This window comes from Hypanus sabinus, chromosome 4 (genome assembly GCF_030144855.1).
Source record: "Hypanus sabinus isolate sHypSab1 chromosome 4, sHypSab1.hap1, whole genome shotgun sequence".
NCBI lineage: Eukaryota > Metazoa > Chordata > Chondrichthyes > Myliobatiformes > Dasyatidae > Hypanus > Hypanus sabinus.
The window spans coordinates 100,365,704-100,382,088 of NC_082709.1; the positions used below are offsets into that span (position 1 = coordinate 100,365,704).

General features: G+C 41.5%; 1 protein-coding gene across 5 annotated transcripts in view; it reads left to right on the top strand.

Moving 5' to 3' along the window:
* Positions 1–16,385, top strand: part of mbtps2 (membrane-bound transcription factor peptidase, site 2) — a 57,562-nt gene that overhangs the window by 33,897 nt on the left and 7,280 nt on the right. For 4 of the 5 annotated variants that reach the window (XM_059967721.1, XM_059967722.1, XM_059967724.1 and 1 more), the window contains exons 10-11: positions 3,501–3,576; positions 7,382–9,226. The exons of the other annotated variant lie outside the window; for it this stretch is intronic. In XM_059967721.1, coding sequence (XP_059823704.1) covers positions 3,501–3,576; positions 7,382–7,604 — 299 coding nt within the window. In that variant the 3' untranslated portion in view covers positions 7,605–9,226. Of the gene's footprint in view, positions 1–3,500; positions 3,577–7,381; positions 9,227–16,385 lie in introns of those variants that run through there. 5 annotated transcript variants of the gene reach the window in all.

The following is a 16,385-nucleotide window of genomic DNA, read 5'->3' on the forward strand; positions in this document are numbered from 1 at the left end:
AATATGGAACCTCTCTCCTTCGGTTAAGTCCACTTTCTCACTACATTGGTACCTGACCATTTAGCATCATTTTAACAAGGGAATGCAACATGGGATAATCATTTTCTGTTCATTTGAGGAACATTTTGCTTAACCGAGTGAAGTTTCATTCTTAAAAAGAAATGTGAGAGTATTAGGACATAGTTGTTCAGTAACTTAAGGACAGAGAGAAAGCAGTATTGGAATATTATTTTGCACTGATATTTATGAGGGAGGTGAAGCAAAAGGACATTAGATGATGAGATTTGAATTTAAAATCGAAGAATTGATTATTTTAAATGGATCAATTTAACTGGGATGGGTTGCACCCATTCATTTTAGAATAATCTAGGGAAGAGTACAAGAGGCATTATCACATGTTTAACAATTCAATAGAAGAAGGTGACATGCCAGATTGTTGATAGATGTCTTACCTGTATTTAAGCAAAATAGGATGTATTGTACTAGTCAGCATAACATACGTAGATGGTAGGAAAAGTGAAATAGAGCAAAGAACAGACAGAGATGACCTAATGAAGGAGAGAAAAGGGCACATAGAGATAAAACAGCAAATCATCAGCTTGGGTTTGGAAATGAGAAAATCTTGCTTGATCGATATTAAAAAATAACAATATGAAGACAAATGTATTACTATAATCAAATAGTTTGTTTTATATAGGTTTTTGAATGACCTTGGTTAAGGTTCACTGTTGTAGACCAACGTCAGCGAATCTCTCATCAAGACATAAACAGCAGAGCATAGTAGTAAAGAGTTGCAATTTATGGGTTGGGGATGGGGAGGTGAGGTGAGTAGAGGTGTTCTGCAAGGATCAATGCCAGGGCAACTGTTTGCAAATTAATAACTTAGACCTTGCAGCGGTAGTCAACATTGAGGAAGATGGCAAACAAATGACTGATGAATATTAATAAACTTGCAGAATGGGTAAATGTTTGGCAATTTAAATTCAGTTCTGTATAAAAACAAGGTAATAACTTTTGGTAGTAAAAACAAAGTCTCTATTACTGGGAAGGGGAGCGGCTAGTTAGCAGTAGGGGAATAAAGCAAAAGCACACATTAATAAAAGATATTCAAAGCCATGAAGTAAGTAAACACACACTGTGGTTTGTGGAAGGAATCTAAATTGAGAAATAAGTGCTGAACCTGTCTGGAACGTGGTTAGACAATATGGTATCACGTAGAAATGCAGTCACCATATGAAAAGAGCACACTGGCTGTGGAAAGCGTGTAGAAAAGGATCATAAAAATGATACCAGAAATGGAAGAGTTTCATATCAAGAAGGGTGAACAGACTGGATGCTCTTCATTCAACAATATTGGGTGACATAATACTGTAGAAATGTTTAAAACAATGGTAGGTTTTCACAGAGAAGATCCAGAGTGACAACCTTGGGAAAGAGCCTAACTAGAAAGCGATAACAGAAGGTGTTCACCATGAAATACAATAGGGTAGCCAGTAGAAACAGAGGAGAGAGAAATACCCTTTTTAGCCAGTGGTTGATGGGTGTCTGGAATTCACAACCTGAGGTAGAAACCTTGCCCACATTTAAAATGTATCTGTGCATGATCTAGACCTGTTGCCCTGTGAGTCACAGTCCTCCAACTGCTGGAAGGGTGGGATACAGTTGGGTAGCTGCCTAATGACCAGGAGAAACAAAAGAGTAGTAAATTTTTAACGATTCTGTAGCCAAAGTGTGGTAAAAACAAATTGTATATGCTGCTAGAGGAAATGAGAAATCAAATGATGTTGATGGTTTTAAGCAAGCAGGGGAGAGAGATAAGAGTGCAGGCCACACTGAAGATAAAGAAAAAGATTAGCTTTATTTGTCACGTGTAAATCAAAGCATACAGTGAAATGTGTCTTTTGTGTCAAAGTCCAACACAGTCCAAGATGTGCTGGGAGGCAGCCCGCAAGTGTTGCCATGCTTCTGCTGGTAATGTAGCATATCCACAACGTACTAACCCGAACTTTGGAATGAGGGAGGAAACCGGAGCACACGGAGAAAAGCCAGGCAGTCACAGGGAGAACATAGAAACTGTTTGTAGACAGCGGTGAGAATTGAACTCCAGTCTTACAGCCGCTATGTTAGCATGCTGCTGATACAGTTAGACAAAGGAAGATCAACACCAACGTAGATGGAGAACTTAATGGCCTGTTTTATGTTGTAAGCTGTATAATTAGGACATTATGGGAAATGGATGTGATGGTTATCTTCATGATTACATTGTATCTGAAACCATTAAACCCAGCAGAGTTTTCTGCTGCAATTTCAAATAACTTCACACTTTCTGCAAATATTTTGATTGTGAACCCTGTTTCCTAGCATGACCACATCAACAGGTGATCATGTTAGCAAACTTTGCCCATTTCCCCCAAGGCAATGAGTGGAACTGGACCTTACATTTCATTGAGCAGATACTTCCCACCTTTGGAGTCATAAAACCATTCTGTCTTTATTTTGTTTTGATTTGCATATGAATGTGAAAGGAAATACATCTCTACATAATGTGAACATTTCACTTTAAAACTATATTCGAATATCATACTCAAAATGTTGGAAGAACTCAGCAGGTTGGGCAGCATCTATGGAAATGAATATTCGATGTTTTGAGCCTTTCATCAGGACTGGAAAGGAAGATGCCAGAATAAGGAGGGGGAGGTGCAGGAGTACAAGCCAGAAGGTGACAGATGAACCAGGTGCGTGGGGGAGGGGAATGAGGTAAGAAGCTGGGAGCTGATGGGTGAAAAAGGCAAAAGGCTGGAGAAGAAGGAATCTGGTTAGAGGAGAGTGGATCATGGAGGAAGGAGGGGCACCAGGAGCAGATGAAAGGTCGTTGAGGAAAAGAGAAGAGGTTGGGGGGGGAGGGGTCCAGAGTGTAGAATTGAAGAAGGTAGACAGGAAAGTTCCTGGTAGCCAACTATTTTAATTCCAATCCCCATTCCAATTCCAACGTGCCAGTCCATGGCTTCCTCTACCTCCATGATGAAGCCATTCTCAGGTTGGATGAGCAACATCTCATATTCCGTCTGGGTAGCCTACAACCTGATGGCATGAACATCGATTTTTCAAACTTCTAGTGTGGCTCCTCAATCTGAAGGTGGCCTCATTGAGGTAGTAGAAGAGACTCTGGAGCAGCATATAGGAGTGAGGGTTGGAATTACAATGATTGGCCACCAAGAAATCCTGTTGTTTGCAAATGGGATGAAGGTGCTGGACAAAACAGTTCCCCATCTTTGTTGGGTCTCAGCAATGTAGAGGAGGCCTCTTTGGGAGCACCAGATACGGTAGACAACCCCAACAGATTGACAGGTGAAGTGTTGCCTTGCCTGGAAGGACTGTTGGGACCCTGAATGGAGGTGCACTGATTTGTTAAATTTTTTAAATGATTTTGTGGCCATGTTCATAAGCTTGTGGACTACTATGTTTTTTTATGCTTCTGTTATGTATTTTTTTGGTTGCAGTGAGTCTTACCAACTACATGCCACGCTTTGGTTTCCTACACTTGAAGATCCCGGTTGTAATAGAAACTTTTTGCAAGTATCCTTTTCCTGTTGTCAAGAAGACAAACCAGTCTGCAAGGGGTTGATGGAAGTCTCTCTCAGAGAGGGTTTGTCACAAGCTGTCATAAATTCCCAAGCAATCTGGACCCTGTGAAGTTTATCAAAATTAGGGCATTGCACCAGAACTGTTTCCATTTATCACATTCCAATGGTAATTTTAAGCCACTTTGTTACTGAATCACTGAGAAGTAAAAACCTTCTTTCTAAGTTCACCCTTTCTATTAAAATAGTTTTTGTTGGAGCTCCCTAAACCTCTCTGCAAACTGCCCAGCCTCTCTTTGCCTCTCCTCTTCATCACTTCACCACAGCAAGGTTTGCCATACTTCCATCCACCCAACCCCTACTTTGTTTATACCATCCTGTGAGCTGTTGTACCATTCTCTGCAACATGGCTTGTAGTTTCCCACCTTGAATCTCTGCACTCTAGAATAAAATAATTGGTTTTGACTAGTAGTCTTTGATCTGCTTGTCAACGAGAGCTGTTGTCACTATTTCTTCTCTACCTTTTACTTATGTAGCTTTAGCTTTCCTAAAACACTGTCTTTGATGTGCTTGTCAACTAGAGCTGCTGTCTCTATTTCTCCTCTACCTTTTACTTACTTCTCCTCTGTGTCTACAGCTGTTCTTCAACTCTAACAGTGTCTTTCAAACTTCTCAGCCAATGCTAGTTTTTGATACTGGCAACCATCCCAGTGCATGAATTTATACAACCTACTCTGGCACTACCTCCTCATAACATGTAATTGGTTTATTATTGTCACATGTACTGAGATAAAGTGAAAAACTTTTGTTTGTATGTCATTGAGACAGATTATTCTATACACAGGTACGTCAAAGTCTTGTAAAAGATGAAAACAAAATGCAGAATGTAGCAGTACAGTTTCAGAGAAAGTGCATCGGAGGTTGACAAAGTGATCCAAAAGCTAAACTAGCTTCAATTTTACCCGTGCTATGATTCTGATCCAATCAAAGACTCTGTCCATACCTCATCCATTTAATGAGTGGGTGGTGGGACTTTCAATCTTTGAAATGGAAGCTGCTCTTCAAGAATACATTGTCATCATCATTATGTGCCATGTCATATGATGTGGGCTATCATGGTCTTCCATCTATCCTTAATCTGATTGTTGCCTGTGGAGAAGACCCCTTCAAGCTGTTGTTTTCTCTATCCATGACCATGACTGTTTTGGAAAGATTTTCCACAGTAGTAATTTACCATTGTCTTCTCACAAACAAAAGAAAATCTGCAGATACCAGAAGTCCAAGCAACACACACACAAAAAATGCTGGAGGAACTCTGCAGGCCAGGCAGCATTTATGAGTACAGTCGGTGTTTCAGGACGAGACCCTTACATCAGGACTGGAAAAAGAAAGCTGAGGAGTAGAGTAAGAAGGTGGGGGGAAGGGAGGAAGAAACACAAGGTGAGAGGGAGGGGTGAAGTAAAGAGCTGTGAAGTCGATTGGTGAAAGAGATAAAGGGCTGGAGAAGGGGGAATTTGATAGGGAAGGACAGAAGACCTGGAAGAAAGGGAAGGGGGATGAGCACCAGAGGACGATGATGGGCTGGTAAGCAAATAAGGTGGGTGAGGGAAATGGTGAATGGGGGGAGGGGTACAATTACTGGAAGTTCAAGAAATTGGCGTTCATGCCATCAGGTTGGAGGCTACCCAGAGGGAATATAATGTGTTGCTCCTCCCACCCGTGTATGGCCTCATTGTGACAGTAGAGGAGGCCACGGACTAACGTGTTGGAATGGGAAATGGAATTAAAATGGATGGCCTCTGGGATGGTGGAAACCGGATCAGGTTTATGGAAAGTGCAAGGAATGGGACAAACTGAATTGCTTTACTAGGAGCTGGGATAGATTTAATGGATAAATGCAGAGAATGATTCCAAGATTTTAGGATGAACAAAATGCATCGATTAAGAAATCCACAGAATATCAGTTTGAGTCCTAACATGACAGTAGTGTAAAAGAATGATCACATTGGTACATCGAGGTAGTACAGGAAAAAGCAATGCAGAATAAAGCAATATAGTGCTAGAGAAAATGCAGTGCAGGCCGACAATAAGATGCAAAGCCACGTCAAGGGAGAAAGTGCTCAAAAAGCCGAAAGACCTCAGGACATAAGTCACACGGACCAGTTGAACTGCACCCTAGGGTTCTGAAAGAGGTAATGATAGAGATTGTTGAGGCATTAGTAATGATCTCTCAAAAATCATTGGACTCTAGCATGGTGCCAGAGGACTGGAAAATTGCAAATGTCACTCCACTCTTTAAGAAAGGAGGAAGGCAGCAGAAAGGAAACTATAGACCAGTTAGCCTATACTCAGTGGTTGGGAAGATGTTGGAGTCAATTGTTAAGGATGAGATTATGGAGTATTTGATGACACAGGACAAGATAGGATAAATTCATCTTGGTGTCCTTAAGGGAAAATCTTGCTTGACGAGTCTGTTGGAATTCTTTGAGGAGATTACTAGCAGGGTAGATAAAGGGGATGCAGTGGACATTATGTATTTGGACTTTCAGAACATCTTTGACAAGGTTTCACACATGAGGGTGCTTACCAAGTTAAGAGCCTGTGGTGTGGTTAGAGCATTGGCTGATTGGTAGGAGGCAATAAGTGGGAATAAAAGGATCCTTTTCTGGTTGGCTGTCAGTGACTAGTGGTGTTCCGCAGGGGTTGATGTTGTAATAGATGGCTTTGTTGCCAAGTTTACAGATGATACGAAGATTGATGGAGGGGCAGGTAGTGTTAAGGAAACAGGTAGGCTACAGAAAGACAGACAGATTAGGAGAATGGGCAAGAGAGCAGCAAATGAAAAACAATGTTGGAAAATGCACGGTCAGGCACTTGGGTAGTAGACGTAAATTTGCAGAATATTTTCTAAATGGGGAGAAAATCCCCATCTGAAGTGCAATGGGACTTGGGAGTCCTTGTGCAGAACAGCCTAAAGTCTAACCTGCAGGTTGAGACAGTGGTGAGGAAGGCAAATGCAATGTTAGTATTAATTTCAAGTGGTCTGGAATACAAGAGCAGGGATATGATGCTGAGGCTTTATAAGGCAAAAGTGAGGCCTCACCTTGAGTACTGAACAGATTTGGGTTCCTCATCTAAGAAAAGGTGTGCTGGCATTGGAAACGGTTCAGAGGAGGTTCACTAGTGTGATTCCAGGAATGAAAGGGTTATTATACGAGGAATGTTTGATGGCTCTGGGTCTGTACTCACTGGAATTTAGAAGGATGAGGGGGGATCTCAATGAAACCTTTTGAATATTGAACTGCTTAGATGTGGAAAGGATGTTTCTCATGATGAGGGAGTCTAGGATAAGAGGGCACACCCTCAGGATAGAGATGTGTCTATTTAAAACAGATGCAGAGAAATTTCTTCAGCCAGAAGATGGTGAATTTGTGGAATTTGTTACCAGGTCAGGTTGTTGGGTGTATTTCAGGCAGAGCTTGATTGGGTCCTGGTTGGACATGGCATCAAAGGTTACGGGGAGAAGGCCGAAGTCTGGGGCTGAGGAGGGGAAAAAAGGATCAGCCACTATTGAATGGTGGAGCAGACTCGATAGGCCAAATGGCCTATTTCTGCTCCTATGTCTTATGGTTTTATTACCAAGTTTATTATGTTTTTATTAAGGTAGACTTATTACTAAGAGTTTATGACCCATTATTTCCACATTGTGGAATAAATATAAAAATATTGCTTGTCAAAAGTATAGATGAAGGCATTTTATAACTTATTGCTGACTAGCTTCCTTGATGTTACTGTCCCAGATATGTGCTTTCCTTATCAGGAGCTCTCGCAGTAATAAATGCTGTGCCATGTTTTGCTCTGGATGGACAGTGGATCTTGAATTCCTTCCTGGAGGCCACGCTCAGCTCACTTATTGTAGAGAAGAATCATCGGGATCTCATTGGATTTTTTATCTTGCTTTTTGGCAGTGCCCTGCTGGCTTCCAATGTGGTTCTAGGTCTTTGGATGGTAACAGCTAGGTAGTACTTTAAGCCTGATAACTCCCATTTATGCCTCTATAGCATAGTCCTCACTGCCTCCAATTCCACATTGTGGAAATTGCTGAGCACAATCCCAAGATTTTAAAGGACCCCTGTTGGACTGTGACCATGTAATTTTGTGCCAACTATTTGGTTGGGCAAGCCTCCTCTGGAGCATAAAATTGGAAAATATATTGGATAGGGTGAGGGCATCTTCTATCATTCAACTATTGTAGCTTTGAGTGGAATAGTTTCAGTTCTGTCTGTTTAAATTAGGTGTTGGGGCCCATCATCAGCTGCAGAAATGTTCACTATGTCAATCTGTAACCTTGTGGCCTGGAACATCTCTCCCTCCATCATTAAAATCAGGCCAGGCTCCATAAAGCAAATTTGGGTAAGCACCAGGCATGCCCATTTAAGCTATAACCCAAGTCTGTAAGTATGCTGACAACATTATCAGCATTTCATAGACATTTCACTACAGATTTGATCAAATCTATGCAGCACTATCATGTTTGGTAGACCCATGGCCATGGCACTATTAGCGCTGGAGAAGGAGGTTGTTCAAACGAACGTTCCCATTCTTGCCGGGTGCAAGGCCCAGAACGAGTCTGAAGTAGTCAGGTACATGTTCAGCCAAAAGTGCTGAGTGATGCTCCATCCTCCTGAGGTTCCCTCTATAAAAGAAGCCAGTTTAATTCAGTTCATGTGATATCAAGTAGTGGTTGAGCCAGCTGGATACAGCACACAACAACTTACTGTAATACTGATGACCGTCAGGGCAAGCTGTATCAGTAGCCAGGTTGTTCCATTACAGTGACAACACTAGCATCATCATTGGTTTGACAATGTGAAATATAGTCTGGTATGTTCTAAAAAACTAACCACCACCCAATCAGTCTGCTGTCACTCACTGGAAATGTGATGAAAGGTTTGTTGACGGTGCTATCAGGCAGCTCTTACTGGACCACCAGAGCTCAGTTTGGTTTTCACTAGAACCAGCTGGGCCCAGACATCATCATTTGATCCATACTTGGACCAAGGAGTGAGGTGCGAGTTACTGCCCTTGATATTGAGGGTGCATTTCACTGAGTGCAGCATCTAAGGGCCCTGTTTAATCTGACATCAGTGGGATTCAAGGATGACTGGAGTCATAATACCTCTTACAGAGGAAACCAGATGTAACACGCACAAAATGTTGGTAATTGGATGTCAATCCTATCTCTAGTATGTCACTACAGGAATTCCTCAGGGCACCAAATTCTCACCACCAAATTCAGCTGCTACATCAATAATACCCCTTTTGTCATTAGCAAAGAGTAGGATTGTTTGCAACTGATTAATCCGAAACAGCTGGAATAATAAATGTGTGACAGCACAAGCAGGGAAGTGACTAGATATCCTGTACATGAGTGACTCATTTGATATCATATAGCTCTTCCAATATCAACAGGACACTTGCTTGGAGTGTGTTGGAATACTCTCATTCAACAAGATGAGTGTAACTCAATAACACTTATGAAGCTTGGTCATCCAAAGTTCAAACCTTGAGATTCCTCTCCTTACAGTCCACCACAAAACAAGAAACCCAAAAAGAACCCTTCAAAAAAAAAGAGCAATAAACCCCCAATGCACAGAGAGAGAGAGAGAGAGAGAAAAAACACAAATTGTGCAAACAACAAAAGCAAGCAACAGCACTCAGAACAGAAGTGGGTTCTCGGGCACAAAGCACAAGGCAGCTGGAGTAGGCCCACAGCCTCTGCCTCAGTGCAGCAGAGTGGAGCAAATGTCACAGAACAGTGAGCAGAGCCGGCCCAACTCTCATCTTTCCCTGGCTCGACATTTAAATCATCCAAACATCAGGTTGTACCTCACTCATAGACTTGGGCCCTGTTGCATCAATACATTCTGGACCTGGACTGAGCTTTCCAAATTGGCCTGATGGGGTGGTGTTCCCCTGTACTTGAAGCCCTTTCCTTCCTGGTGGCAGAGTTCACAGGTCTTGGAGATGCTGTCAGGAGCTTAGACCTCGCTCTCTGTTTAGGCATCTGGGCTCTGAAGCACGCCCGCTTCACATGGCCTATGTCCGTCTCGACCTTGCTCTGACTTTGCATTGCACTCGCACAGCTCGACCTTCGAGTCGGCCTCTTCACTGTTGGCAGTGAATATTACCGTAACTTTTTACAGAAAAAGTGTTATTAATGAAGTATCTAGGACAAACCACTCCCAACCCCACCCCCAAGCATTCATTCTCTCAGAACCATAGAACTGTATAAAATATACTTAGTTGCCCATGTTTCTGACAGCATCTCCAAAACCCATGAGTTCCACCACTAGGAAGGGAAGGGCATCAAGTACAGGGAAACACCAGTGCTTTCATGTGCCCCCAAGCCACACACCAGCCCATCTTGGAAATGTTCTCACCAATCCTTCTTTGTTGTTGGGTCTAACTCCTTCCCATTGCAACAGTTCCAAGAAGGCAGCTTATCACTTACTCAGGGGCATTTAAGAATGGGTAATAAAACAACCTGTTCCCAAAAATAAAAAAAGCAAACTGTTGTAAGTTTGTATAATGATTTTAAATTACAAGTAGTATTTGTGCTGATGCTGCCACTTCCTTTCCTGATTGATTTAATTTGGAAACTGATATATTCTGGTGAATGTCTGCAAGTAATAAGTTGTCATTTTGGTGTCCAGACAAAAAGTGCTTAATTTTGTTGGAACCTTTGAATCAAGTGGCCCCTCTTGGAAAGAGATATTGGTCTAACATGCTTTTTCATCTGAAGTGTGGAGCAACACACAAAGGCATTGGAGTAACTCAGCAGGTCAGGCAGCATTCAGGGAAGGAAATGAATAGCCAATGTTTTGGATTGATCCTTCATCAGGACTGGAAATAAAGAGGTGAGATACCCCTCCCCATGCCTTTTTATATTGGTTTTCTTTTTCTTTATGGCCTGATGAAGGATTTCAATCTGAAACATTCACTGCTTATTTCCCTCCATTGATGCCAATTGACCTGCTGAATTCCTCCAGCTCCTTTGTGTGTTCTCCACATTTCCATCATCTGCACTCTGTGTCTTGATCCTGTTTTTTCAGTTTGACTCAGAAGTGATACTGATTTATAGCACCTTCTGGCTGTAATTGTTTTCCTGCACATATTTTACCCATAGAAGACTTATCATGTCCTTTTATCATAAATATAACCAAAATTAAATCATGTTGAAGAAGAGTCAATGCTTTCAGAGCATAAATAGAAAGTAAGTTGGAAGTAAGCCTGATTCCACACTAAGTCAGAAGATTTTCCTTGGAAGATTAGTGACAAGGCCTGTGTGCTGTACCACACAGGTTTTGCATGTTCCAGGTGTAGTGTCTCACTGAGAATTTGATAATTCTACTTGTATGTTGTTCTTCATTGCACAGCAATTTCTTCTCTCTTGCCTTAACAGCTTAATTTTGCTTAAGTTTCTAAATGGTGTCTTCTCTGTTTCTGATTGTGACCACATGCGCCAAATGAGCTGCTGATGCTGGTGGACCTGTTGTGCCTCTTCCAGTGTTATGGAATTGAAGCTGTTCTGGATTCTACCATTCTTGTCAAACATTTTCCTATATAAACAAGAGACCTCATGATGACAACCATAAAGAGCTGTAACTTTATGCATATTTTGATAATTTTATTTATTGAATGCTGCAGGCAGGTTAACCTTTGTTGTTGATTATTTGGGTTAGGATTTGTCAAGATGCACCTGTATTTTTCTCTTAAATACTAGTTGCCTGATAGGTGTTCACTGATAATTTCTAATATCCAGCAGCAAAATATAGTCCATTCCAATGATAGAAGGAAGGAATTATTCCTCCCTCTGTCCAGCAATGAACTGTTAAAGAAACAGCAGGTGAAATTATTCATATATCAAAGTAAGTGGAGTATTATCCAAAGTTCTGTGGATTTTAACAAAATGTATTGAACTACAAAATTTAATTTGTGTGTTGTCTGTATTTGCGTGAAAAGTAATCACGTGTTTTGTAAAGTTGTGTCCATGTAACTTATTTTGCTGCAATATCTGGAAAATTTTGCGATTTTTTGGAAGTAAAAATATATAAACAAAAAGGCTTTGTGCATTATTTGGCTTCACACTTTCATCAAGGATATTGAGAGTAAAATGCAGATGTACTAGTAGTTTGAGAATTGCAAAACAATTTGGAAAATTATCATTTGCTTAAAATAATGTAAAATGGCAATGCAAGATAAATTATGAAATAGTAGCAGAAAAACTTCTGAGCAATTGAAGGAAGAACAACAAAAATTTGAAATAAAGGTACTTGGAGAATGAGGAGAACTTAACTGTACAGAATTTAAACTGGAAGTCAGTCCCAATCTTGGGTAAACTGCCAGCTTTCAGTATTACTTTGTCCAGATAGGGAAGTGTATGAGTAAATGTAACGAGAACTCTTTGCTTATTAGGCAAACTGCAAATCTCTGTTTTTGCTTTGTAAGCTTTCAAAATTGTTATGATCACAAGCAGAAAAATAATTATAATTAGTATGGATGCAAACTAGATTAAATGTTGGGTTGTTTGAAGATTGCTTGAATGCCTTACATTTAAACCATTGTAGTAAAAAAATATACATTTTCATATATTCAAAAAGGATTATCTTAAATTCAGACAGCTTGGTAGGTCTTCACTCCCTGAAAGTAGATTGCGTGCAAAGAAGGCATATGGCATGATTTCCTTCATTAGTTGGAGAATTGACTATGAGTAAGGAAGACTTCGGTTATGTCACACTTTGTGCATTTCTGGTCACCTTATTAAAGAAATATTGGAGGCTATAGAGACTGCAGAAGTTAACCAGGGTGCTGCCTGGATTATAGGGTATGATCTATGAGGAGAGATCATAAGCCATAGGAGGGGAATTAGGCTTTTTGGTCTATTGAGATTTCTTTGCCATTCCATCATGGATGATTAACTATCCCCCACAACCCCATTCTCCTGCCTCTTCCCAAATCCTTGGACACCGTGATGAAACGAACCTCTGTATCTCCACTTTAAATATACCCAATGACCCAGCCTCCACATTCATCTGGCAATGAATTCCGCAGAATTACCACTCTCTAACTAAAGAAATTCTACCTCATCTATGTTCTAAAAGGATGTCCCTCTTTTCTGAGTCTGCCCCCTTGTGCTAGACTTCCCACACTATAGGAAACATCTTCTCCATGTTCACTCCACTTAGGCCTTTCGATATTCGATAGATTTCAATAAGATCCCCCCCCCCTCATTTTTTTAAACTTTAGTGAGTACAGGCCCCAAACCATCAAATGCTCCTCATACATTAATCCTTCCTTTCCCAGAATAATTCTAGTGAATCTCATCTGAACACTCCAATGCCAGCACATCTTTTAGATAAAGCGGCCCAGATCTGCTCACAATACTACAGCGTGACCAATGCTTTATAAAACCTCAGCATTACCTGTTTGCTTTATATTCTCATCCTCTCAAAATGAATGACAATGCTTTTACCTTCCTTACCACTGATTCAACCTGCAAGTTAACGTTTAGAGAATCCTGCACAAGGACTCCCAAGTCCCTTTGCATCTCAGTTTTCTCCCTAATTAGAAAATAGTCTGTGCCTTGATTCCTCCTACTAAAGGGGATGACCATACCCTTCCTTACACTATATTGTGTCTGTCACTTCTTTGCCCAATCTCCTAATCCATCCAAGTCCATAAGACATAGGAGCAGAATTAGGCCATTCAGCCCATCGAGTCTGCTCCACCATTCCATCATGGCCAATCCCAGATCCCACTTAACCCCATTCACCTGCATTCTCACCATATCCGTTGATGCCCTGACTGGTCAGGAAAAGATTAACTTCTGCTTTAAATATATGCACTGACCTGGCCTCCACTGCAGTATGTGGTAGAGCATTCCACAGATTTACCACTCTAGCAAAAACAATTCTTCCTTACCTCTGTTCCAGAGGAGTGCCCCTCAAGTTTGAGGCTATGGCCTCTCTTCTGAATAACCCAACATAGGAAACATCCTCTCCACATCCACCTTATCTAGCCCTTTCAACATTCGGTAGGTTTTAATGAGATCCCCACGCATTCTTCTAAATTCCAGTGAGTACAGGCCCAAAGCTGCCAAAAACTCCTCATAATGCCCATTAAGTTCATCTCCCATTTTTTTTCTCCCCTTACTATTTCACCAGTATCATTTTCCAATGATCCAATATCAACTCTTACCTCCCTTCTACTCTTCATATAAATGGAAAAGCTTTTAGTATCCTGGCTATTTATTAGTGGCTAGTTTGCTTTCATTGTTCAACTTTTCCCTTCTTATAGCTTCTTTAGTTGCCTTGTGTTGGATTTTATAAGCTTCCCAATCAACTGACTTCCCACTCAATTTTGCTACTTTATATAACCTTTCCTTGGCTTTTAGACAGTCCTTAACTTGCTTTATCAGTCACGGTTACCCACGCCTGCCATTTGAGAACTGCTTCTTCTGTGGCACATATCTATCCTACACCTTGAGAACTATTCTCAGAATCTTCAGCCATCTCTGCTCTGTCATCATCCCCGCCAGTATCCTCTTCCAATCCGCCTGGGCAAAATTTTCCCTCATGCCTCTATTATTCCTTTTATTCCATTGTGATGCTGATACATATGAGTTATGCTTCTCCCTCTCAAATTACAGTACAAATTCAATCAAATTATGATCACTGCCTCCTAAGGGTTCCTTTATGTTAATCTCCCTAATCAGATCTGGGTTATTACACCCAATCTAAGATAGCTTTTCCCCAAGTAGGCTCAAGCACAAGCTGCTCTAAAACACCATCTCATAGGCATTCAACAAATTCCCTCTTGTGATCTGACACCAATTCGATTCACCCAATCCCCTTGGATGTTGAAGCCCTCCATTACAATTGTGTCATTACCCTTATTACATGCCTTTTCCAGCTCCCTTTGCATTCTCAAACCCCACATCTGGGCTGCTATTTGGAGGTCTAGATATTGTTACAAGAATCACCCCTTGAAATAATGATCAGTGAGGCACAGAGAATCTGTGTTTACCAACAAGTAACTTACTATTTCAACTAAAAAACATGTGGGTTCACCATCTTATCCACCTGTGTGCACCCTACTATGATTCCCTGATCCTCCATGAACAGTCAATGAAGAGAAAAGGTATTTCCTGGGAAAGGAGTCTACAGTGGCCAGGCATTCCTCATGGTCCCAATCTCCACGTGTCCGTGGGGTCCTCCTTATCTGCGATGGTTGGTCTCTGGCTGCTGGGGAGTAACTGAGTCTGTGTATTTGGAACTCCTGAGTCTTATTCTGTTCCTCATCAATTGAACCATTGCATCTCCATCCCATTGGCTCAAGGTCACCTGACCTACCGGGGTCACCTTCTTACTGGTCATTGTACAGGGCTACAGCCAACATTGTTTCACAGCTCTGCCCAACCCAGTCTCGTGTACTTGTGCCTTTACACTATGACAGGACCAAACCAGTTAAATGGGGCAACCCAGACAGAGTCTAACAAGATCACTGTTTGCAGGTCTGGCATTTTACAAAACAAGTAGCTACTCCTCAGAGACTGGTCTCAGCTTTGTTGCAATGATTAGATTGTCCCAGAGTCGAGAATCAGTTCAGAGTCCATGCCCTGTACATAACAAATAGCTACTTGTTTGAGAATCAATTCCGATTTAGCAGATCAGTTCCTGTGTCCACATTCAGTTGCTCTGGTTAGATTATCCAAGAGCAAGAATCAGTTCAGAGTCCAAAAAATGGGGGGGGGGGAAAATAAAGACAACTGAGTTGTCTGCTTCCCCGCCCTTCACCAGACTTCAGTTTCCTCTGGCCAACAATATGATACCCATAATTTTTTTTTACCCTTGCAATTTCTTACCTCCACCCACAACGATTCAATATTCTCTGACCCTCCAGCACCTCCTTCTAAAGATGTAATTCCTTCTCTTACCAACTGAGCCACGTCACTACCTCAGCCTCCCTGCCTGTTCTCTCGATATAAAGTATATCCTTTAATGTTAAGCTACCAACTATGGCCTTCTTTCAGCCACGACTCAATGATGACCACATCGTCATATTGACCAATTTCTAATTGCACCACGGGTTCACCCACCTTATTCCGAATACTACGCACATTTAAGTACAGCACCTTCAGTCCCACGTTCTTGGCTATTTTGAATTTTGACTCTGTGTACAATTTAACTTTTTGCTCCGTCTGCAGTTGTGCCCAATCATTGGCTTGTCCTTCCTTACATTCACGTTAGCACCCATCGTCTACTTGTAAACCTGCTGCTCATCCTCAGCTCTGTCATCCTGGTTCCCTTCTGCAGACTCCCTGTTTCCTCAACACTGCCCATTCCTCCACCTGTCTTTGTATTGTCCTCAAACTCGGCCACAAAGCCATCGATTCTGTATTCAAAATCACTGACATCACTTGTGAGAAGCGGTCTCAACACCAATACCCACAGGACAACAGTAGTCAGCAACCAATAGGAAAAGGCCCTCATTATTCCCACTCTTTGCCTCTCGCCAATAAGCCAATATTCCTAGCAGTGAGGATGTAGTTACACTTAGACAGATCAATTAGGTAGGCCACTTCGCCAGACTCCCAAAGCAGACACTCTATTCTGGTCTCTGTCGTGGGAAGTGACTAGCAGTTGTTCTTCAAGCCTCCCTGAAAGGATACAACACTTCTGACCCCAGCCTTCTCTGGTCTGTTACCATTCAGAGTGGAGAAGCAGCGTTCAGAATAGTATT